This window comes from Megalops cyprinoides, chromosome 16 (assembly GCF_013368585.1).
Source record: "Megalops cyprinoides isolate fMegCyp1 chromosome 16, fMegCyp1.pri, whole genome shotgun sequence".
Taxonomy (NCBI): Eukaryota; Metazoa; Chordata; class Actinopteri; order Elopiformes; family Megalopidae; genus Megalops; species Megalops cyprinoides.
In genome coordinates, this window is record NC_050598.1 from 2,169,796 (window position 1) to 2,194,545 (window position 24,750).

At 42.3% G+C, this 24,750-nt stretch overlaps 1 protein-coding gene across 5 annotated transcripts in view; it reads left to right on the top strand.

Moving 5' to 3' along the window:
• LOC118791641 (disks large homolog 4-like) overlaps positions 1 to 24,750 on the top strand; it is a 117,169-nt gene that overhangs the window by 39,726 nt on the left and 52,693 nt on the right. For all 5 annotated transcript variants that reach the window (XM_036549081.1, XM_036549079.1, XM_036549082.1 and 2 more), the window contains exons 2-3: positions 19,764 to 19,919; positions 24,262 to 24,318. In XM_036549081.1, coding sequence (XP_036404974.1) covers positions 19,764 to 19,919; positions 24,262 to 24,318 — 213 coding nt within the window. The remainder of the gene's footprint in view (positions 1 to 19,763; positions 19,920 to 24,261; positions 24,319 to 24,750) is intronic.

Here is a 24,750-nt window from a genome sequence, read left to right on the forward strand (position 1 = left end):
ACAGCATAATCAGACATCGGCACATTCACTGTAATATATGGCCGTTATCAGTCTCATCAGCTGGAGAACAGAGCCTTTTCAGTAATCATGCCAGTAACATGGTTCATGTTACTGGCATGATTTCATTTCATGTTCGAGGATTAAACCTCAAATAATAGTATTGTCCAAGCTGTTATTATCGTAGGCTGCACATTTCACAAGATGATCCTTGTGTGTTGATTGTAGTACATTGTTTGCCCCTGTATCAACATGTTTGTGTGAAGAACTTAATGCTCTTGAAACATTCACGAATTAATGAGACCACATTTTCTCTGTTCCCAGAGGGTGATCCGGGAGTTATGTTAGTTACACCTGTTGGGAATTTTCTTCCTTTGTGGAAACAAGTCGGGACCGGCGAAGTTACACACTGATGACCACTTTTCAATTGAAAAGATTTATTTTGATGCGCAAAGGGAGACTCGCGTGGGAGCAGCGACAATGCGTTCCGATCAAGGTCTTCGACATAATGGCCACAAGTGATGGTTTAAGTACCTTGTCCGCGGTATACCAAATGGCAGGTGTGAACATTCCCATCGGGAAGTGCATATCACACCTGGATGTCCTGGGGACACCCACTGGGTCAGCTACCGGGACATCCCTTTGAACCATATATGTGGCCGGTTATCAGTCAGAGGGCTGTTGCAAAGTGTGTGTGTGGGAAGGTAAATACAAAATGTAGTTCAAACAAAATGTAATTTAAATAGAATGTAACTGGTTCAAATCTATCACACCATACTTCACCTGTAGTGTTCTTTATACAACGCTGGCTATTCTGGTTTCATCACAAAGCAATTACACAACTGGCAAACCTCAGAGATGTGCTCAGCCACCTCAATTAATCAATAGGAGGATGGTGTACCAGATCCAGTACATCTGATACTTGTACAAATGCCCTTAGTGTCTGTTTTATTTGTACAGTACAGTTGTATATTTGTACAGTATTATGCACAAGAGTACATAGATATTTGGTCTGTAAAATGTGTTATGAGACATTAAGCCTGGGAGCCCTCCACAGACCCACCACAACAGAGAGACTTTGGCTTCCCCTCTGAAGGCTACGTTAGGGTGGATTGGGGAATATGATGCAAAAATAGGCTGCGGAGTCATCAGAGGAAATCTGTGTAGAATGTTGACATGATTTGTCCTACTCACATTGATCAGTTACAAACAACTTCGTCCTAGATTTCAGATATTGCAGCAGGAATCTGGCAAGACATATGAGGGCAGATCTCAGTGTTCGCCCAAAAACAACTCCCTCCCATCTGGAGTGTTTGCTGTGTCTCAGTGAAAAATATGAATGATTACATTACACTCCTCTGGATGTGTTTGAAGCTTGTGGGTGAGGTTTTGTAGCAGAGAGGGGGGAGAGTGTGTGTGTGCGCGGCGTGTGTGTGTGCGCGCGTGTGTGTGTTGGAGCGCATGCATGCATGCTTGGGTGTAAGAGTATGTGATAGGTGCAGCAGTAAGCCATTCATGGCAGTGGTGGAATATGTGCGTGTGTGTGTGTGTGCATGTGCTGGAATTTGCATGCTTGTGAGAGTGTGTGTGCGTGCGTGCGTGTGTGTTGGAGTGTGTGAGCATGTGTGCGTATGTGATTGTGTTTGCATGTCCGTGTGTGTGCTGGAGTGTGCTTTCTCCATTGCCCTATTAATCCATAGCACATTCCTCCTGGAGAGAGTTCAGCTATATCTGATGAGCAGGAGCTCATTAGCACACCATAGGCAGGAGGTCGCCTGCAGGTTGAGAAAAATAGGTGAGAGCTGGCCAACAGTATGGATTCTACAGTCTGGGTCTGTTTGTGCTGAAGTCGGCATGCAGGGTCTCACTTGCAAAGACATTCCAGGATGACACAATGCAGCAGAGCATCACAGTGCTGCATTGTATTACTATAATGCACTGGAGCATCACAGTGTTACGCTGTATTATTATAATGCACCAGAGCTTCACAGTGCTGCAGTGTATTATTATAATGCACCAGAGCATCACGGTGTTACACTGTATTATTTTAATGCACCAGAGCTTCACAGTGTTACACTGCATTATTATAATGCACCTGAGCATCACAGTGTTACACTGCATTATTATAATGCACCAGAGCATCACAGTGCTACGCTGTATTATTATAATGCTCCAGAGCTTAATAGTGCTACACTGTATTATTATAATGCATGAGAGTATCACGGTGTTATGCTATATTATTACAATGCTCAGAGCTTTACAGTGTGGCACTGTATTGTAGTAATGCAATGAATAGGCTGTTGTGCGCAAGTTGCAAGCTTGTTGGGTTGGAGCTCATCCTAAATGTTGTGGTGTTTGTGAAACCGCTAGATTGTAATGCAAGATGATATATTAGGATGGGAGGTGGGGGGTTGTACTTACAATCTTCTGGTGTCAGGGCACTGGCCCAGCATGTGCTTCAACAGCTCATGTATGTGCACTCCTATGGTATAGTCTGAGAATAAAAAGCTTCAGAGAGTTCTTTCAGGAGGTTTCAGAGAGAATTCATAATATCGACTGTCCTGAAATGGCTTAATGATTTAAGAGCAGCCTGTGAACAGTGACTGACAATGGATGGCAGGTATAGAAATTTGGCCCAGATTGGTAATTAGGGCTTTAGACAGCAGTGATAGAGCAAGAGCTATATATGCTTAGAATTCAATGCTCTGTTCATGTTAAGCAGCTGATTCATTCCTATCAATGACCAACTTTACTTGAGGTCCTGAGATGAGAGGATATAACTCTAGCTAGAGTGGTGGTAATTTACCTTTGGTATAACTCTAGCTGCAGTGGTGAGATGTGTAGAATTGAAAGCATTGCAAGTTGCCCTAGACAAGCAGATAAAATAATGTTGATAGTAATGTTCATAATAATTGACCAATTGAAACACTTGTAAACCCCCCACTGTGGGTAGAGGGGATCTCATCCTAGTCCTCCACTCCCTGTCGTGGCTCTAGACCCCCCATGACCTCTGGCTCAGGTTCCTCCCTTCCTCTCCGTAACCCCTCAGGGACTGCTCCATACCTTTCATCAGACATCCCAATGCAGGGCGTCACTCAGCACCTTGGCTCACGTTACCCCTCTCTCCAGCAGCATCCTGCCGTATTTTGTTACTGTTCAATGAAACAGACTTAGGACATGGAGTCATAGCCCAGAAAAACCTACAGCCATAACCCAGAAACAGCTGGAGTATTATCCCAGAGACACGTGGAGCTGTAATTCAGAAAAACTTGCAGCTGTAATCCAGAAACAAATGCAGCTGTAGCTCAGAAACAGCTGGAGTCATAATAAATATTTCAATTTCTTCAGTTTCAATGAATGGAGGTGGTCACACCTCAACAGTATGGCTTTGGTCTGGGGTTAATTTCATGATTTTATAGATGTGGCTTCAACAGTGAGATAGTGGTGTCAAGTCAAAGCTGTGTAGAAAGGCAGTCCCTCTACTGTACTTAGTCAGAGAGGCAGAAAGCATGGAAGTGTGAAAGCTGTGATGGAGTCAGTGGAAAACTTCTTCATTCCCTTAGCCTGTCCAATTCTGCAGCCAGGGGGCGCTGAAAGTGAGCTGATTCACTAATTATCTGGCCAAAGAAAACCTTCCTTGCGTGACCATAATCAAATGGATGACTATTAACTATAACATAACTAACTAATAACTATAACTGTAACTATCAACACCCTTCACAAGCGTAACCAGGGCTAAACTATACATCCCAGTGGAGAGCTCTGGTCATGTCAGTGGCAAGAATGAAGATTTCAGCCATCAGCATCATAAGGTGATCTGCCTGGTGTGTCCAACCAAGCATTTCATCAAAGTTTGTTTTTAAAATAGTGAACAGCTTTTTTATAGATAAATTGAAATCAGCAGATAAGTTTTCAGGAGCGGTCGGTTTATTTTAGTAAAAGTGGTAAAGTATTGATCATTGAAATGACTTTTAAACACCAGTCAGATATATAAATATCCGTTGAAATAAGGGCAGGTCTGAGATCAGAGGGGGGCATTGATGAGATGGCAGGATGAATGCAGGGACTGGAAATAGAGCTGTATCTGATTCCTCAAACAAATTATTAAAGACTTGGGATTGGTGTCACTTGCACTAATGTAGGGGGGCAGAGGGGATTCTTGAATGCACACTTACTGGAAGGGTGGAGATACTGCAGCTGTCCGTCACTGCCAACAAGCCAATAAGCTGTGCTTCAAAATAGGGCTGGGTGGTATATCGACTTTTTAAGGTATATCGAAATATTTTCAAACGAGATATAGTATGAGAAAATACCATTTAAATCAATATAGTTTGTTGTTGCGTTACATAACCCGTTTCTTCCATACAGCCATGCCAGTGTTTGCATCTCTCCTCTCTCACACTCTCCGCGCAACCCCGCCCCCCACTCTCCCTCTGCATCTGTGCGGTGTTCTGTTGATTTGTCTTTACCTTATCAAAATGTCCTACCGTAGCATAGATTGATAGTCATATGTATCAATCTTTGCTTCCCTATCGGGAAATACTACCGTAGGTAGGTTGTACTACCTTAGAAGCCAGGTCGGTAATTCTTTTTTACCTTATCGGAAATGGTTCTAAGCTAATTACATTATTATTTTCATTAATTCATCCAACAGCAATTTCAAAAATGCTGTCAAGTAAATTTTAATAATAGGCATAGCCTACTTACCATTTATCCATCACATAAACTGTATGTCAGTCTAGTTTACATGCTGACATGTAAATTTGTAGTCTAGTTTGTCCATCAACACACTCTACTCACTACCAACGTAAAACTTTAAGTAGCATAATTTGATATTCTAACCTTATCAGAAAAGACTACCAGGATATAACTATAGAATATTCTGACAGTCTGAATTACCAGAAAGAAATTATCAGAAAGTACTACCAACATAAACCTATTTTTATTTAATATAGGCTATTTATTTTATATATTTTTTAATTTACATGTTGGTATATTGTGCAGCTGTATATTTTCAAACGGGGTAGGCCTGTTGTTATTTTTGTTCTGTTTACATTTTTATTGTTATTTGCACAGCTGTGTGTTTTGTTAAGCAGGAGAGGAAAACCTACTCTATTATTGTTGTTATTGTTGTTGAAAACAACTGAAGGAGCATTCTCAGTGATAGGCCTATTTTTATTTAATATAGGCTATTTGTTTTATATAATTTTTCATTTACATGTTGCTGTATGTTTTCAAACAGGGAAGGAAACCCTGTCATTGCATTTTATTTTGATCACAGTCTGTTTTAACAAAAGTGCTTGTGACATCTCACATGTGGCTTTGACTTACAACTGAACATTTAGCCCACTTCGTAGAAAATACCGAGATATACACTATATGGACAAAAGTATTTGGCCACACCTGTTTTTCAGGGTTTGGGCTAGGCCCCATATCTCCAGTGAAGGGCAATCTTAATGCTTCAGCATACCAAGACTTTTGGACAATGCTAGGCTTCCAACTTTGTGGCAACAGTTTGGGGAAGGCCGTTTTCTATTCCAACATGACTGTGCCCCAGTGCACAAAGCAAGGACTATAAAGACATGGTTTGATGAGTTCGGTGTGGAAGAACCTGACTGGCCCGCACAGAGCCCTGACCTCAACCCCATCCAGCACCTTTGGGATGAACTGGAACGGAGATTGCGAGCCAGGCCTTCTGGTCCAACATCAGTGCCTGACCTCATAAATGCTGTATAGAATGAATGGGCACAAATTCCCACAGAAACACTCAAAATCTTGTGGAAAGCCTTCCAAGAAGAGCGGAAGCTGTTATAGCTGCAAAAGGGGGACTAACTCCATATTAAAGTATATGTATTTGAATACAATGTCATTACAATGTCATGGTCAGGCGTCCAAATACTTTTGTCTATATAGTGCATATTGGCATTCAGACTAAAAATACAGAGATATGATTTTTGGTCCATATCGCCCAGCCCTACTTCAAAACCCAAGCATCCTCTGTTATTCACTGCCAACAAGCCAGCACTGCTTCAAAACTCAAGGACCTGCTGTCAGTCACTGCCTATAAGACAATCACCTCTGCTTCAACCCCAAGGACCTGCTGTCAATCACTACCTTCTGCATTGTAGCCAAAAAGGTGTGCTTGATATCTGCTGCCAGCTGCTGCCAGTTATCCAGTGACGTAATCAGTAATATCCCCAAACAAGCCCTCTCCAATGAGACAGTGTAGGGACAGCACTCGTGTGCACTAAAGTGCAAAAAGGTACAGTATTTCACACTGCATATTATTTCGATTTAATTTATTTTCATAATAGATGTGTTTTCTCCAGATCAGTCACCATTTGTACAGCTAGACTTTGCAGAACTAATTATGGGAAAGAGATGTGTCATTATTAGATAGGAGCAGGAAATACATTAGATGGGTAGTGAATAGTGGAATGGTAGAGGACATAGGAAATGCAGGGGTGATATTTAAACTTATATATCTTTATGATTTGATGAAAATCGGTAAGATTGTCCACTGTTCATACTCATTCTATCACTGAAAAAGCTGATCTGATCAGCATTGCTGCTGCCTAGCAAGTAGTGGCTTGGTCTGTGTCTGTGCAGAGCCTCCTCCATTTTGGTTCAAGTGGAATACAGCTGTCACTGGCTGAAGCAGCTAACCTCCATCAAATATCACAGATCAATAATCCTATCCTAACAAACAGCACGGTGATATACCATGTACTTATGTCTATTAATAGAAGGAAACAGTATATGGTATTGTCTGAAACAGAATTATACTGAAGCCATATTTCTTAAAGGGCTATGCAGGCAGTAATACATGTCTGTGGAAGGATGATACACTGAGATCAAGGGTCAAAGCAAATGCACTGTGGAACAGAGTGCTGATCCTTGTTAGCATTAAAGGAATTAGCATTAAGCATAGCAGCTAACATTTCCCTCATTTATTTATGTTCAGACCTGGAGCGGGGTGTAGAAATAATCACTGTGGGAGACACCTGTCACAGAGTGGGTACTGGACTGCTATGCCTGTCCAGCCTGTAGAGCTGCTTAATGCACAGGCACACAACATTCTCAAGGGCGCTTCCAATAATCACTTCTGTTTCGCAGATTGGAGAGTCTTTACCTTTCCTGTCAAATGCAGTTGTCTCTTATTTAACCTTTTCAGCTCTCATTCAGTGTGATGTTGCTGTAGGAAGTTGCAAACATCAAAGAGTCTCAATCTGCCATAGAATATTGACAGTGGGAGTGGTTGAAGTGAAATCGTGTGTGGAATCATTAACTAGTTGTTCTGCACTTGAATGGCCAGACAATTAAAATCTGGCAGGATCATTATACATTATAGGTTACACGTTGTGGTTTCCTACAAAAAATCAGTGTTTCTCCCAATTTGTTTTAGCTACATTCACTAGGCTTGCCATAGTTAAAGTACTAAGTCTAATCTTGTGCGTTATGTAAGAGTTTGTGGATAACTTTTGTATTTTTCATTGAGTTACATCCTTTTTTTCTCATTGAACCTTTATTGGTTGAAATCAAACCAAGCCACCATTGTGAGGCAGTCTATTACCTGAACAACCAAACAACTTGGCTGTGCCCTGAAGTTCATTATCTGATGATGGGAAAACCGGCAGAACAATCTGACACTTTAAGATGAAACTTGTTCCACATGCCACAGTTGCCCAGATACAATTAGGACAGGCTCTTTTGCCTGTCAGAGTAAATTTTATGGCTTAGTGTCTTCTCGTGTTTTGAAAGACCACCCCCATCCCTTTGTTTTTCGCACTTGGGCTGTCCCGGCACTCCAGAGAGAGAGCCGTAGCCCTAACTGTTAAACTGTATTTTACAGCTTCTGTCACATGCCTTCGGTCAGATCTGGAATTCCGTCTGCTATGCCATGGCATAAACAAGGGTGAGAAGTGAGGCTGATGTGGAATTCTGTTTGCTGTGACATCACAAGGGGAAGATGTAAGGCTGATGTGGAATTCTGTCTCTTTCGCTCCTCCCTCTCTCTTTCCCTCCTCTCTCCATCCCTTTCCCTCTTTGCTCTCTGACATCTCCCTCACTCACGTGCTCTGCTTTCTGGCAGAATTTTAGTGGACTCGCTGGGCTTTTATATTACGGAGATTTTATGCATCTAGGAATTTGATGCAGTGATATAAATGCTATTGCTACAATTTTCATAGGAGCATAAGCACCCAGTCATATTTTCCCACCACTTTGGTAAAAAGGCTGGAAAATTAAATGTAAGAACTTGGCCAGTTATAGAGACAGTTGGTGAAATGCCTTGTGGCACTGGTTAGACTAATGGTGGAGCTGGAGCAGCCGGAAGGGCAGGCGTTTTTGCTTTGTGTAGCACTTATGATTCAGAATTAGTTGTACCACATCTGAGTATTGGACCAGTTATGTGTGAGGTTCAGCTAGTGAGCAGTTAAGAATTGGGACGCCAATGATCACACAAGATAAACAGGTTACAATGCTGTATTACATCAAAATGGTGAGAACACGAAATAAAAAATGGCAAAGAGCCCTCAGAGTGTTACCATTGTGGTATTTCCATTGCTACTGCATACAGTGATTAATATAAGAATCTCTGGTTAACCAATTAGGTCAAACACCTCACTAATTCTAGGGTGCACTTGTATTTACCTGAATATACACAATTGATTGACTGTGGGCAGACAGAGACCAAAGGAAGAGCAGTAAGAAGAAAGGAGGGGGCTTGCCGTTCTCATTAACAACAGATGGTGTAATCCGGGGCATACTACTGTCAAGGATAGAGTCTGCAGCCCAGACATTGAACTTTTAGCGGTGGGTCTACTTCCCTATTATTTGCCAAGGATAATGATTGCTGTTTATGTTCTGCCATCAGTCGATTCGACCACAGTGTGTGACGTCATCCACTTGGTTACAGCACTTTCAGCCAGCGATATCTGGAGACTTCAACCATGTGACTCTCTCCTCCACCATGACAAACTTCACCCAGTTTGTTGACTGTCCAACCAGAGACAATAAAACCCCGGATTTACTGTATGCCAACATAAGCCTCTAGTCCAGCAGCAACCTTCAACCATCAAGACATTCAGAAATGGTCGAATGATGCAATTGAGTTTCTGAGGGGCTGTTTCGAGGTTACGGACTGGAAGGTCCTGACAGAGCCACATGGTAAGGACATAGACGAGCTAACACAATGCATTATGGGTTACATTAAGTTCTGTGTGGACAATGTCATCCCCACCCGCACAGTACAGTATTTTCCAAATAACAAATCCTGGATTACTAAAGACATAAAAGCCCTCCTTAATGACAAAAAGAGGGCCTTCAGAGCTGGGGACAAGGAGGAGATTAAGAGGGTCCAGAAAACACTGAATATTAAGATCAAGGAGGGCAAGGACGCCTATAGGAGGAGGATGGAGTACAGACTGCAACAGAACAACACAAGGGAAGTGTGGAACGGCATGAGGAGAAGCACCGGCTACAGTCAGACCAGCAGCCATATGAGAGAGGACAGTGTGGCCAGGGCCAATGGGTTAAACCTGTTTTTCAATAGGTTTGACCCTGGAACCCTTGTCCAACCACCCCCCAGCCCCTCAACCATTCACATCTCCCAAATCATCATACAGCCCCCCTCCAGACCTTCTCAGGTCCCTGGATCTGGAACTGCCCCTCCTCCATCACCACTCCCCCCAACCATCACAACTGACCAGGTGAAAATGCAACTGGAAAGACTCCACTCAGGCAAAGCTGCAGGCCTTGACAGCATGAGGACGGAGGTGCTTAAGGGATGTGTCAAACAGCTTTGTGGAGTCTTCCAAAACATCTTCAATCCGAGCCGGAGACTTGGAAGGGTTATTGCTGGGAGACAAGCTCAGGTGCATGCAGTTGGCCGCTCCACTTGTGACTGGGATAACGGACTACCTGACCAACAGACCACTGTATGCGACATTAGGGAGCAGTTTGTCAGAGACAGTGCCACCTCCAGAAGTTCTCTGATGACTCCGCCATCTTGGGATGTATCAACGGGCAACAAGAGGCGGAATGCAGAGGACCGGTAGACAACTTCATGGAGTGGTGCAGCCTGAACCATCTGCAGCTAAACGTCAGCAAGACGAAGGAGCTGGTCATGGACTTCCGCAGGAATAAGCCTACTCTGACCCCTGTCTCCATCCATGGAGAAGATGTTGAGGTAGTCCACTTCTACAAATACCTTGGATTGCACTTAGACAACAGGCTGGAGTGGTCTAAGAACACAGAGGCCCTTTACAATAAGGGCCAGAGTCGGCTCTACTTCCTGCGGAGACTACGATCCTTCAACATCTGCAACATCTGCAACTGATAGAAATGCTGCAGATGTTCTATCAGTCTGTGGTATCCAGTGCCATTTTCTATGCGGTGGTGTGCTGGGGGTGTGGTCTGAAAGCTGGGGACGCTAACAGACTGAACAAGCTTCTCAGGAAAGCCAGCTCTGTCATAGGAGGTAGAATTGAGCTGGACTTACTAGGAGCGATGGCGGGGCAGAGGTTGCTTAACATGCTGGTGAGCATTCTGAACAACACCTCCCATCCCCTCCACAATGGGCTTGTTAAGCTGAGGAGCACCTTCAGTGGCAGGCTGATCTCCCCCAGATGTTCCACTGAGAGACACAGAAGGTCGTTTCTGCCGGCGGACATCAAACTCTACAACTCCTCCCCTCTCTGCCGCAACATGGGATTGACTGATGCTTGATGCCCTATGCTTTTTCCCTTCACACATAATCATTGCACAATGGACAATAATTATTTTCTATTTATCTCACTCCTTCTCACAGATAACTGGTTACGAATTGCACTATACAGTTGTTATTATCGTTATGCACAATGTATAACAATAACAATGTTTTTCTAATGCACATTACACACCATAAAATAGTGATAATTTTGCTCTTGTTTTATTCTTGTATCACATTTCACTATATACTATGTATATAATCATTGCACAATGGACAATAACTTTTCTATCTACATCAGTACTCTCATTTTATTATATGCTACTTATTTAATTACTACACAATGCAGAATTGCACAATGTATATAATTGCTGCAGACAGACAGATGCAACCTTTCTATTTATTTTATTTTATTCTATTGTTGTGTTTGATGTTGGGCTGTGACGGTAATGATTTTTTCTTCCCGCGGTAATAAACAGTTAAAACAGTTTAAAACAGTTTTAATTATTTCTAATTATTTTTTATTTATTTTTTATTTATTTTTCAAATCAAATGACAAATAAGAAGATGGTAAGGGGACATTAGGCTAATGGTTTTTAAACATGCAACATAATTGAACGTTCATGATGTCGGTAGGCTATCTACTACAATCACTGCTTGTATAAAGTGCTGCAAAAAAATCGAAATGTACTCATTCTTTATTTTACGGTCTTTTTATTTTACATTCAGCAGATTTGCTGAACAGCAAATTTCGTTTTAACCCTTTCGGGCGTACGGTCACACCGGTGTGATTAAACTGGTGTGATTAGAACACTAGATTGGAGAAATTCTAGCTAATTTTAGCTTTGTAGAAACAACGATTTAACTCTAAAAATATAGCAAATGCTAACTGAAATCTATAAGAAACTTAATAACGGAAATGAAAACATAACACCATATAAGGTAACATGCGCGCTACATACCATAACAAATAAGTTACATGCGAAAGGGTTAAAACGAAATTTGCCCTTCAGCACATCTGCGCTTACCACGCCTTTCAGTAATTCAGCCAGGTAAATATCCGTGCTGGAATTACAGAAGGAAGTTGCGGTCAAACTTGATAATATGATTAATTTGCATTCAAACATTAACGCGTTAAAGTTTCGCGATTAATCGTGAATGAGCGTTAACGCGTTAACGTTGACAGCCCTAAAATAAATAAATAATTGCGGTGATGCGGTAATGAGCTCAACCCCGCGGTAGGCGTCTCATGACCGCAGTATTGCGGTGATGCGGTTATCGTCACAGCCCAAGTTTGATGTGTGCTGGACAGTGCTGTTTTGACACTCAAATTTTCCTTGGAATTAATGAAGTATTTCTTATCTTATCTTATCAATGTCAATTAAGTATCACCCTAGTGTTGTTCAATTCCAGTGTTGATTGGTGGGTTTCATTTACTGGAAAACTATATTTTGCCATTTTCGGTTTTCTTCCAGCCAATATTGTGCCATAGTGAATATTTCAGGGGCATTTTATTATTAATTTCAAGTGACCCATTAATTCACCTGGGATACATTTGCATCTTTCAGTGTCTATTGTCTGCCTCATGAGTTCCAATATGTACTTATAAAAGGCACAGCCTTCTAACGTTGACCATATTTATTAGTAATAAAGAGTACCAGAATAATAACATTTAGCTTAACTTTGTACAATTGTATTTAAAACTGTACAGGCTGCTGTCCAGGCATCATATCAGAACTGCTAGAGTCACTGAATGTGAATGCCCCCAATCAGTGAACAAATCAGTACACAGTACAATGATTCTCATTCAGTGCCTGCACTTCATTTGTTCAACCAGTTCTTTCAGTTCACTGATTTGTTCAGTTCTTTCAGTTGTTTCTATCTTTCAGTACTTCTCCTTCAGTGAATCTTGTTCAGTTCTTTCAGTATATCTGGATCAGTGAATCTTGTTCATTTCATTCAGTGTGTTTCTCTCTCCAACCACAGGGTGAATCCATTCATTGTCATACTGTGCAATTTAATACATAGCCTACAAAATTGCTCTATTGTGTTATCCTTAAAATTGCAGCATGTACTGAAAAGAAGTCTCCACTGTCATTTTATGATAATTACTAATGAAGCTAGTTACTAAGTTTAGGTTGTTATAGAATTAATAGTATGCTTTATTTTTAGCAGTATAGTGTAATTATTAAGATATTTAACTATACCTAGAAATTTTACAAAGGAATGTACAGTCAGTTTTTTCATGACATCATATTAGCCTATTAAAAATGGGAACGATCTAAAATGAGATTACAGCACTGTTTTGCAGTGGTGAAGCTATTTATTTTATTAGGCTATTTATCTTGATATTTCACATAATCAATATGTGAATTTTGCAACAAACGGGCAATGCATAGTTGTCAGCTGCTAGCTAGAGCGTTATCTTTATTGAGCAAGCCTTTTTCTCCCTTATCTGGCTTTGTTAGTGTAGTGGATATTCAGACTGAACAAAACAAAGTTAATACAGTGAATTAAACGTGGAGATGGGACTTACACTATAATATTGTATCTATTTTGTAATTGCTCTAAATAGCTAATAATGAAGCAATGAAATGATCTTTTTTCATTATTGTGTCGATATGAATTCTCCAACCTAATAATGATAGTAGATATTTCTAGAACTAGGCATGAACAGGTGTGCTGTTTTTTGTGAATGCCGAAATCTTATTTTTGTACACGATAAGCTCATCAGTATCTATTTATTTTTCACTAATGTCACTTAAGCAGTTTCTGCAACTTCAAAAGGGGGCATCTACTATATGACCTGTGTTTTTTTATTTCAGTATTTTACATGCATTGGAGAAGTGCAGTCTATCAATATATGTATTCATGGATGCATTGCTCTATCATTAATAACTACCGTTCAGGATCTTCACTGCTGTAGGTTAATATTCGGTAGGATTAAGAAAGGAATCCATTCAATAAGTTAAAAGAGTCAAAATCTCCATCACTAGTATACAGTCTCCTGTGATGTCTGCAGATCAGCCAACAGTGTCATCAGGTAGTGGTTCAATCCATGTCTATAGCAGAGATTATAGATGGATTCACAATTACAATTTGGCTAATATGTTCTTTATAATATTCAATTAGCTATGTTGTATATTTTTGTTTATTTAAAATTGAACTGCCTACTTGTGTATTTCAGCTTTGAATAGTTATTTTGTTCACATACACAGTTTTATCAGAAAAAGAAAAGAATTTAGTCACAATGTTAATATGCACCCAGTAGGTGCAATGGGCTATCTTTGTATGCATAAATAGTGAATCTCAGCAGTTGTCTTTCATCATGGCTCTTTCCCTGTCAAAAAACAATTATTTAAGAACTAATATGACATGATGTAAAATTAGCATTTTATTGTTACCTAACAACCAATACAAGAAGAAGACCAAATTATAAGATTATAAACCCATATAATTAAATGAATGTGTTGTGATATAGTAACTTTGAATCACTGACAACCTTTAGAGTTTTCCCATCATGACCTTGACATTCTTCTGTTTTGCTGTCACCCAGACTGCTCTCAGTCATCAGTCTATCTGCTGTTTTTCTCCATCTCTCCCACCCCCCTCTTTCTGGGCTCTCTGTCCATCTCGCTGTGCGTTTGGAGGTCCTGCTGGCTCAGTGTAATGTGATACTGGCTGCAGATTGGTCGTGTTCTGCTTTGGCTCTCAGTGAAGGGAACAGAACTCTGCACAGCAGCGCCAGTTTCTGTCAGATTTGGAATATACAGTAGCAGTGTAGAGTGAAGCTCTTAACAGACAAGATAAAATGAACTCACCCTTTATCTGCGCTTACTTTTTGAGCTCCCTGGCAGTGACATTTAATATTGTGTGTGTGTGTGTGTGTGTGTGTGTATGTGTGTGTGTGTGTGTGTGTGTGTGTGTGTGTGTATTTTCATTGTACTGCTTATCTCCACTAGTGTGGTTAGCACTGGTCTCCTCTTGCACGCATGTGAGAATGAGAGAGCTGAATGGATGAAACCTGCAGCTCCAATAGCAGTCAGAGGAAAGGGCCGAGGTACCCAGTGAGAGCTACAGCACAGTAGTACAGCACAGTCAGCACAGTGACAGCTACAGCACAGTACTGCAGCACAGTCAGCGCAGTGAGAGCTGCAGCACAGTCAGCGCAGTGACAGCTACAGCACAGTAATGCAGCACTGTAAGCGCAGTGACAGCTACAGCACAGTCAGCACAGTGACAGTTACAGCACAGTACTGCAGCACTGTCAGCGCAGTGAGAGCTGCAGCACAGTCAGCGCAGTGACAGCTACAGCACAGTACTGGAGCACAGTCAGCGCAGTGAGAGCTGCAGCACAGTACTGCAGCACTGTCAGCGCAGTGAGAGCTACAGCACAGTACTGCAGCACTGTCAGCGCAGTGAGCGCTACAGCACAGTACTGCAGCACAGTCAGCGCAGTGAGAGCTACAGCACAGTCAGCGCAGTGACAGCTACAGCACAGTACTGCAGCACTGTCAGCGCAGTGACAGCTTCAGCACAGTGACAGTTACAGCACAGTACTGCAGCACTGTCAGCGCAGTGAGAGCTACAGCACAGTACTGCAGCACTGTCAGCGCAGTGAGCACTACAGCACAGTACTGCAGCACAGTCAGCGCAGTGAGAGCTACAGCACAGTCAGCGCAGTGACAGCTACAGCACAGTACTGCAGCACAGTCAGCGCAGTGAGAGCTACAGCACAGTACTGCAGCACTGTCAGCGCAGTGAGCACTACAGCACAGTACTGCAGCACAGTCAGCGCAGTGAGAGCTACAGCACAGTCAGCGCAGTGACAGCTACAGCTACAGCACAGTACTGCAGCACTGTCAGCGCGGTGACAGCTGCAGCACAGTCAGCGCAGTGACAGCTACAGCACAGTCAGCGCAGTGAGAGCTACAGCACAGTACTGCAGCACAGTCAGCGCAGTGAGAGCTACAGCACAGTCAGTGCAGTGACAGCTACAGCACAGTACTGCAGCACAGTCAGCGCAGTGACAGCTGCAGCACAGTACTGCAGCACAGTGAGAGCTACAGCACAGTACTGCAGCACTGTCAGCGCAGTGAGCGCTACAGCACAGTACTGCAGCACAGTCAGCGCAGTGAGAGCTACAGCACAGTCAGCGCAGTGACAGCTACAGCACAGTACTGCAGCATAGTCAGCGCAGTGAGAGCTACAGCACAGTCAGCGCAGTGACAGCTACAGCACAGTACTGCAGCACTGTCAGCGCAGTGACAGCTACAGCACTGTCAGCGCAGTGACAGCTACAGCACAGTCAGCGCAGTGACAGCTACAGCACAGTATTGCAGCACAGTCAGCGCAGTGACAGCTACAGCACAGTCAGCACAGTGACAGTTACAGCACAGTTCTGCAGCACTGTCAGCGCAGTGACAGCTACAGCACAGTACTGCAGCACTGTCAGCGCAGTGAGCGCTACAGCACAGTACTGCAGCACACTGCAGTACTGCAGCTGGAAGGAACGCAGTGACAGAGCCAGGAATGACTCTCCACTGGAGAGTTCTGCGCATGTTTGTGTGTGCTTTCATGTGCCTGTGTGTGTGCATATACATTTTTGCTTATCAAATACATTTATTTACTTATTTATAAAATCTATTGTCAACATGAACACAAATCATTGTCTTTAAAATTGAAAGTAGATCCTTTAAAACTATTATGCAGATGTATTGCGGGGCTTTAATGGAGGTCAGTAGATCAGATGCCTGCGTGATGGAGAGATTATGGCTGCCTCAGTGATAAATCCCCATTTCCAGAAAAAAACTACAGAAAATAAGAGCATGATGTTGTGCTGCAGTTTTGCTGGCTTTCCATGTGTTGAGCAAACAAATATATTTGCCCATAATGTGATTTCTGGTTTCCTTAGGATTGGAACACTCCTTTCCAAAATATGTCCGTCTCCCTTTCTCTGTCTCTCTATCTCCCTCCCTAACTCTCCCTCTCTCTTTCTCTCCCTCCCTCTCCCTCTCCTTCTCTCTGTCTCTGCCTCTCTCTCCCTCCCTCTGTCTCTCCATCTTTCTTTCTTGCTCACTAAGTTGCCCCAACTGTAAACAGAGAGGGTAAATCAGGGCAGAATGTCATGCTCTCTTAGGTGATAGAATTAATATTGCTGTTAATGCAAAAAACATGTTTTGAAGTGATGCAGGGGGTCTCTCCTGTCTCCCACCTGTTATGTTGCCTGACACAAGATTCAATTCGGAATATATTCTAAGACCAAAACATTCTCCTTTCTTGTTTCTTTCTCTTTCTCTCTTCCTTCCACCTCTGTCAACATCAGAATCAGATCAGCTTTATCTGTGGGCAAAAGACCTTTTGTTGCTGAGTTACTCTAACAACAAATATTGTATCTGCTGTTGACTAAAGAGATTGGCTGTGGGGAAAGGAAGGCTGACAACTGTAGCTGTTGTGGTGTTTGTGAAACTACAAAGCCCTCTTCATTAGCCTGCCCAGTCAGGATACTGTTGGTCAGGTCCACCCTAGTTTGGCTGGACTTACCATTATAGTAGGTATAGCAATGATATAAATTAGAGACGGTAGAGATTGGGATGGCTATCTGTTCAGTTAGTTGGGTATACTCTGTACTGATGCAGCACTGAGAGCTAGGCCTTGTTCAGAGTTTTCTCAGATCATTTCAGAGATGATCACAATAACCCTAAAGTATGACTAATTGGAAACATTAAGTTCTGTGCCTTCCAAGCTCATTTAAGCACACAAAATTTGCATACAGGCTCATACGGCCAACCAATAAACACACAGACTTGGACCTTTTGCTGTTTCTTTTTGATTTTCTCCTTTTCTGTTATCCATCTTAATTCTCATGCTGCATTACATCATCAGAAATCCTCTGGTTTGTGGTTCCCAAATTTATGAAAAGGGTCTGGCTACAGGCTCCGAGGTGGCAGTCAGTGGAGGTGGAAGTGACGTAACGTGACATGTTTTTTTTTCCTGTGTTTTTCATTGGTCAGTCATGTTCTGAGGCTTGAGACCCTCGGTTTGCCTCGTAATAGCTGATATTTTCAATGTTTTTAATTTGAGATGAAGAGTAATTGTGCTTAATTTCTATTGATAGCCTGACTAGGCATGTCATGTCTCATGTAGTTGCTGGCTAGACTTGAAGGATAGTCTCCAATGTTTTATCGGTTAATTTGGGGAAAAGGAGCATAGTCGCTAGCCTAGCAATGGCTAGCGGTAGCCTAGCAATGTTGCTTGCCTTATGCATTTGAAAGGTTGTGTTGTTGCATTATTATTGTCATCGCTATTGTGCTTGCAACTCCTTTCATTTTAAAACATCATCAGTTAACAAGCCGACTAACTGCGTGCTTTTGTTAAAGTAACACTTTGTATATGCTGCCCCCCCCCCCCCCCCCCCCAACATTGTTGATGCTATTGAAATATTGGTCTGTACTGGAATTGTCTCATAAACCAGCATTTTCAAAAACCATGAGCAGAAATCGGCTTTATTAAATTGCAGCGGCACTGCAATGACAATAATAATAATGCAACAACTTTTAAAAGGAGTGCTATGACTGCCTTTTCCAAGCAGAAGACATTTTAACATAAACAGTAGAACAAAAAAAACTTCTAAATTTATACTTTCTGATCAATGCAGTCTGCAGCACATACTTCACATATGGTATTTTCCAATTTCCACCATCTTTTCTAAAATAGATGCTGTTGGTTTCCATTATCCTGTGCTGTTTTCGTAATTAGTACCAACTACCTTCATTGCATGTTCCTGTGTATTTGTCCATCCGTTACGCACATCTCCAGCTGTGATATACATATACCACTTCCACATTATACAGTTGTATTCCTTTACGGGGACAGTGAACTTCTTATTTGGTAACTATGTTTCTGTTTAAAAATGAGTACGTGATCACTGACTTAAGAGTTACAGTGTAGTATTTAAAACGTACTGTGTGGGGAATGGTCCCCACACAGTAATGGCAACTTTTCAGTACAGCAATTTATGGACACTGTAAATGAAGGTAGAACAATATGACTATCAAGTTGATTGTAAATATGAGTTGTTTTCTATATTCTTTTACAGGAGTAGTGTATTGCCTCTGTTAGCCTGATTATTTTTTCTGTATGAAGATACGTCCAACTTGACAACCTGCAATTTAACCAAAAAATATAAAACATGATAAAAAAAAATATTGTGGTGTCAAAACTGTAGTTTAGTTTAGATTCAAAAGAAATAATGCAAAGTTTTACATATGGTCCAATTTCATTCGGATATACTTCAGTGAAAAAGCTGTGGTGTTGTGCGGATACACACACTGAACCAATTTCTCCAATTATCCAAATGTAGTGTCAGTAGTTCATTGCTTTGGCCAATGACAACAAACATGGATTGAGCTGGATGATCAATGTGTACATTAGAATAGGTGAATTCTCTTATCACACTGGTTGTTTATCGTTACTCAGTGATGCATTGCATCTGCCTTCTGTGCCTCCACATTTCAGACTCAAGAGAACATATTATGCAGTTTTTGAAGGAAGTGAACTTTCACAGTTTAATTAACATTTCTATCAGATCTGATTAAAAAGCAATAATTGTACAACAGTGTTGTTACACACAGTTGTCACTGTGGCGCACAACTTATTCAGCATTTTTGTACATGTAGTGGAGAGTTGTGGAGACAAAACAGACTTGTTGTGTTGTGTTTAAACAGTGTGTTGCTTAGCACTACAAGGATTCATGTAGTATCATATGGCAATCACATGATTTTTTTTGTTTTATTGCCTTGGTTAATTTTGTGATTGCAGTTTAACTGCCAGTCTGATTTGTCTGTAGCAAGAGTTAAGTGCAAGAGTATTTCTCCTACTCTGACACGCCCCCTTTCTCCTAGTCTGACACACCCCCTCTCTCCTACTCTGGCACACCTCCTCTCTCCTACTCTGACACCCCCTCTCTCTCCTACTCTGACACGCCCCCTTTCCCCTGCTCTGACATGCCCCCTCCCTCCTGGTCTGACATTTCCCCTCTCTTCTGCTCTTTGTGCAGAAATACAGGTACCAAGATGAGGAGACACCCCCTTTGGAGCACAGCCCCGCCCACTTGGCCCCAGGAAAGAGTGGGGAGCTGCTGCATCTGAGTGACAAGAGTCTACAGGATGGGGTGCACCCCTACACACCCCACACACACATCTCCCCCATTAAGGTACGCACTCATGCCTATGCATTCTACATACTTTCCACTCTTTGAGCTACAGACACACGCAGAGGGGAAAGTCACATAGACAGTATCTGCCGGTATAATGGGGCGTAACCCAGACAGTATGTCCTTTAGAAAGGTTCCCCATCGCCAGCTGGCTCGTACAGACTGCAGAAGGCCCTGTTCACATCCTCCACCCTATCCTCAGGGACAGAATCAGTTTGTGCGATCTAATGGTTTTTTAAGTTTAATTAATTATTTAGTCCTTTTTACCTTTGTGTCTCTATGAGAGCTTTCTTAAAGGACCCAGCACTATCATTTGTACAAACCAGTAGGGTACCAGGAGGAAGGCTATTGGGAGGGGTCCCAGATACTCACACCTGCAGGGAACAGTCAGAGACAGCAGCTAGGACAGCAAGACACACACGTGGGTGGAGACAAGACACTGAGATGGCATCAAAGGACAGTCATGATACACACATTCAGACACACACACTCACACACACACTCACTCCCACTCACATGTGTGCACATACACACACAAACAAACATCTGCTGTTAAGATTTTGTCTACTATCTTACTATGCTTACTTATTATGTCAGTCTTACACTCTGCCTCTCACACCTCTCTCTCTCTCTCCCTTCTCTCTCTCTCTGTCACTGTGTGTGTCTTGCTCTGTGGCTGTCTGATGCAGTGATTTTGCATGTGTCTCTTTTGCTGCATTTCCTCAGAGGGAAAATGCAATCATCAACTTGTTCTTTGCTTTTGTCTTTGCTGTGTTAATCATTAGGTGCTGAAGGCTCCTTGACCTTCAGTTTGCTTCCTGGTGTAAAGTTACATCTGTCACTTTCTCTCCATGGGATTTTCTGTGTGTTTGTGTGTCTGTGTGTGTGTGTTATGTGAGTGAGATGAGTGTGAGTGATTATGCCTTCAATACCCAGCTGCTCTTGGACCCAGGTGACGGGCTCTGGAAGGTTCCAATGTCCATATGTGTGCAGGTGTGTGATACTGTGGGTCCTGCTCGCTGTTATGGCAAAGAATCTAAGATGGTTTGGTCATAGCCCCTTACACTCCCTTTCTTTACCAAACCTGATCACCATCTCATTGGCTTCCATTATAATATATGCTTATGAGATTGATCTTTCTTCCCTCAACTGTATTGGTGAATAAAGCCTGTGTGGAAGGGGCTTATTGTACAATACGGACTTAATCCCACATACATGTGACTGTTAAAGTTCATCCCACTGCTCTGCTGCTTGGCTTCCTGTTGGTGCAGATTGAGAGTGCCCTCCTGTGGCAGGGAAAGGAACTACTCTGTAGTTCAGCACAGAGAACACTATCCAGGGGACCCAGGACAGGCACACAGACCCTGATAGAATCTGCCTGTATAGAGGGGATGTCCTTTAGAAAGGTGCCCCATTGCTAGTTAGTTTTGTTTTTTTTTAAGTTTGATTAATTATTTAGTACCAGTACTCCTGTGGCTCTCCAGGAGTTTCCACAATGCACGTTTCCCGCTTTGCTCTCTAGTAGAGCTGTGTAAGGGTGCCCTCATGAGATGAGAAGAGGAATTGCTTGGTATTTTTGCACATAGGACAGTACCCTACACCAGCAGTCTTATTGAAAATTTTATTTAAATTCAAAGCCTCTTGCTGCTGTTTGTCTGAATCCAAGGCTACTCAAACTAGCATTATTATGAGCAGAATTACAGTGCACCCTGCTTGTAAGAGTCACACCCACACAGCAGTCCCAGGTTAAGGGGTAAAATGGACATCGACATAGACAATTAACAGAGAAATGCCTAAAGCTACATTATTCAATCATAGAAGAAAACGTATATACTGTAATTTACTATACTATGAAAAAGACTGAACACCTCCATGGTATCCTTTATTTAAAACAAAATACATTTACTGTACATTTATTCATTTGGGAGATGCTCTTATTGAGTGTGAGTTGAGACAAAAAGTAAATAAAAAGCAAATAAAATAAAAATAATGTGACTAATGTTAAATTATGATAAATAATAATAATGATAAATTATTTTTAATGACATTGTGCAACTTGGCAATAGTGTTCCACAGTGACACCTAGTCAATGTCCTTAACTACTTTAAAACATAAAAATGATACAAATTCTCAGTTCCTCACTGTAGGAATAGCCAGTTTCTCAGCTGTATTCTCATATGTATTTCTTTTGCTGGTCTGAACACTGAGGCCTGGTGAGCCAGAGTTCTCCATAGAAACTGTGCCTTTCATTTCTGCCCCTCACCTGCATCCAGGCACTGGGCTAAACAGCACTACTCAAACTTCTACCAAAGTACCTGGCACCTAAAATATATGAAGGTCACACAATGTTTTTAAATTCTCTTTTATTTTTTGATTAAATATGAGCTGTGACATGCGATTATGTATAATATATGTGCGCAGCAAGGTCAATTTGAGCTTTTTTAAAGCTTATGTAGGAATTATTCTGTCCCAGTATTTTTGAGCACTGTATGTGGTTGATCACTGTTTGTTATGAGTGGAATGTTATGAGTGTCTGGATTTTCTGTTTTCACCTTTATGCCATGTTTTGGCATTGCCAGTTGTAGGCGTATCTCACCTCTGATTCATACGTACACAGCAGCAGCAGTTTTTTTGCGCTGTTAAACAGTGCACAGCAGTGGAGTGGGGACTTATTAGAGGATACCTGGTACTCCACTGACATCATCCAATGCTCACTGTTGGCCCTATTTTGAATGGTGTGTTTAGCTCTGCACAGACCATATGCTATGGGCTTCCACTGTTTCTCCTGTCCTTTTCCTTGCTATATCTCTGTGTTTGGAGTTGGTGATGGTGATGATGGCGGTGATGACGGTGATGGTGATGATGATAGTGATGATGATGGTGGTGATGATGACATGGCTTTGTTGATATACATTTCTGCATCCGGGCAATTTTGCTATGAGGTCTGGTTGAAGAAAAATGAATATTGGCTACAGTAGGTTACAGTAGCTAATAGAGTGTATGGAATTCACAACTGAGCCTGTATATGTCTGAAGCACAGAAGACCAGAGCTATGTTTATGTGATAGATGCACCAAAAGTGAAGCTGGAGCAGCTCCTTTCTCCCAGAAGTTTTAGTTTACATGAAATTAAGTGAAGTAGCTCTAAACACTAACTTACTATGTCAGCCAGCTTGCTACATAGATGATAGGTAACGGCTAAGTGCTTTCAGAGTGGCCAACAGCAACAACACTGATGTTTGATAACCATTCAATGGTCCAAGCAGCATCTACCTCATAAATTCAGACAAACTTTGTGGCAATAAGCAGTTTTGCACTTTTTGAACGTCTCATTCAGGAGTTTAGTCACAAACCTCCTCCAAGTCTAGTTGACCCCGCAGTGTGAAAACTTTATCAAAATAAATATTTTGTCATTGATTTGTCACATGCAAATGCTATCACTCGTCAATGATTGGATTCACCATAATGGAATCCATGCTTTTGGGTAATGTTGTTCAAAAGTGGCATGTTTATACATGCACTAACTAAACACACCAGCATTTCATCTTCCAGCTTCACTAAGGTATCTGCAGTACTTCTCTTCCAACAATGTGGTATAACTGCCAGTCAAATGTACATGGAAACAAAATGAATCTGTGTGGAAAGGGAGCCTTTCTAAAACTTTTACTGCTACACTATTGAGGGACACAGGTGCTGAGAATCCCCTTCTAATGGCTGGAAGTGCTGCTGATTCAGGCTTCTATTGGCTGGCAGTGCTGCTGTCTCAGGCTTCTATTGGCCGATAGTGCTGCTGTCTCAGGCTTCTATTGGCTGGTAGTGCTGCTGTCTCAGGCTTCTATTGGCTGGTAGTGCTGCTGTCTCAGGCTTCTCGTGGCTGGTAGCGCTGCTGTTTTTTTGACTTGGCTAGAAGGAGACTAATGTGTAGATGTTCCTGTGTATCCCTGTCATGTACACTGCCTATTGTCTCCCCCTCTACCTGTCCTCTCAGTTCACTGTTTTCTTACCTCTCTTCTCTGTTTACTCTTTCCTTACCTGTCCTCTCTGTCTGGTGCACATCATTTCTCCATCTCCCTGTCATTCTTTCATTTCTCTTTTTCTCTTTCTTTTTCCTCTCTTACACCACCACCTGCAGCTACTAATGAGACAGAGAGCTCCCCAGTAACTCCCCAGGGATCAGTGCAGCTGTCTGTATGAATGAGTTTTGGTTAGAATTGTTTTTTTTTAGCTGATACTGCACCATCCACCCAGAGGCTTTCCAAGCTCCTCCCCCAGGTGAACGGCCTGCCCCCTAGCTCCCAGGCTCCTCCCTTTACAGTTACCTCCTCCCCCTGTCTTGTCTTGCAGCCGGTGTTGCTGTCAACCGGCCACACCCCTATCTACACCTCCGCCGCCTCCACTCTGGTAAGACACTCCCCCTTCTGGCAGAAGGCAGGTACTGCGCTGTCGCTTGCAATGGCATTGTCATGTTTCAGAGGCGTTGTTGTTGAAATCGCCATACTGTGGTGCTTGCTGTCATCACTCCATCTTCAGGGCCATTTTTTCTGTCATGCTTGCAGTCAGCAGCAGTGGTTAGGGGGCGTGGTTCATGCAGCTGGCCCTGTATTTATCTCATCACAGGGATGGGAATGCCTCCCCTCATGCAGAGAGGTTGTATCCATTCCACATCTCTCTGGAGCAGGTTAGTGTGCTCCTCCTGCTGGTGGGTTCCTCTCAGCACAGTTAGCTGCTAATAGTAAAACCAGGAATGGCTGAAACCTCTGTGCACTGGGAATGCTATTTCCAGCCCTCTTATTGTCTTTCTCCACATCCCCCATCATTGACTCATTGATAGTG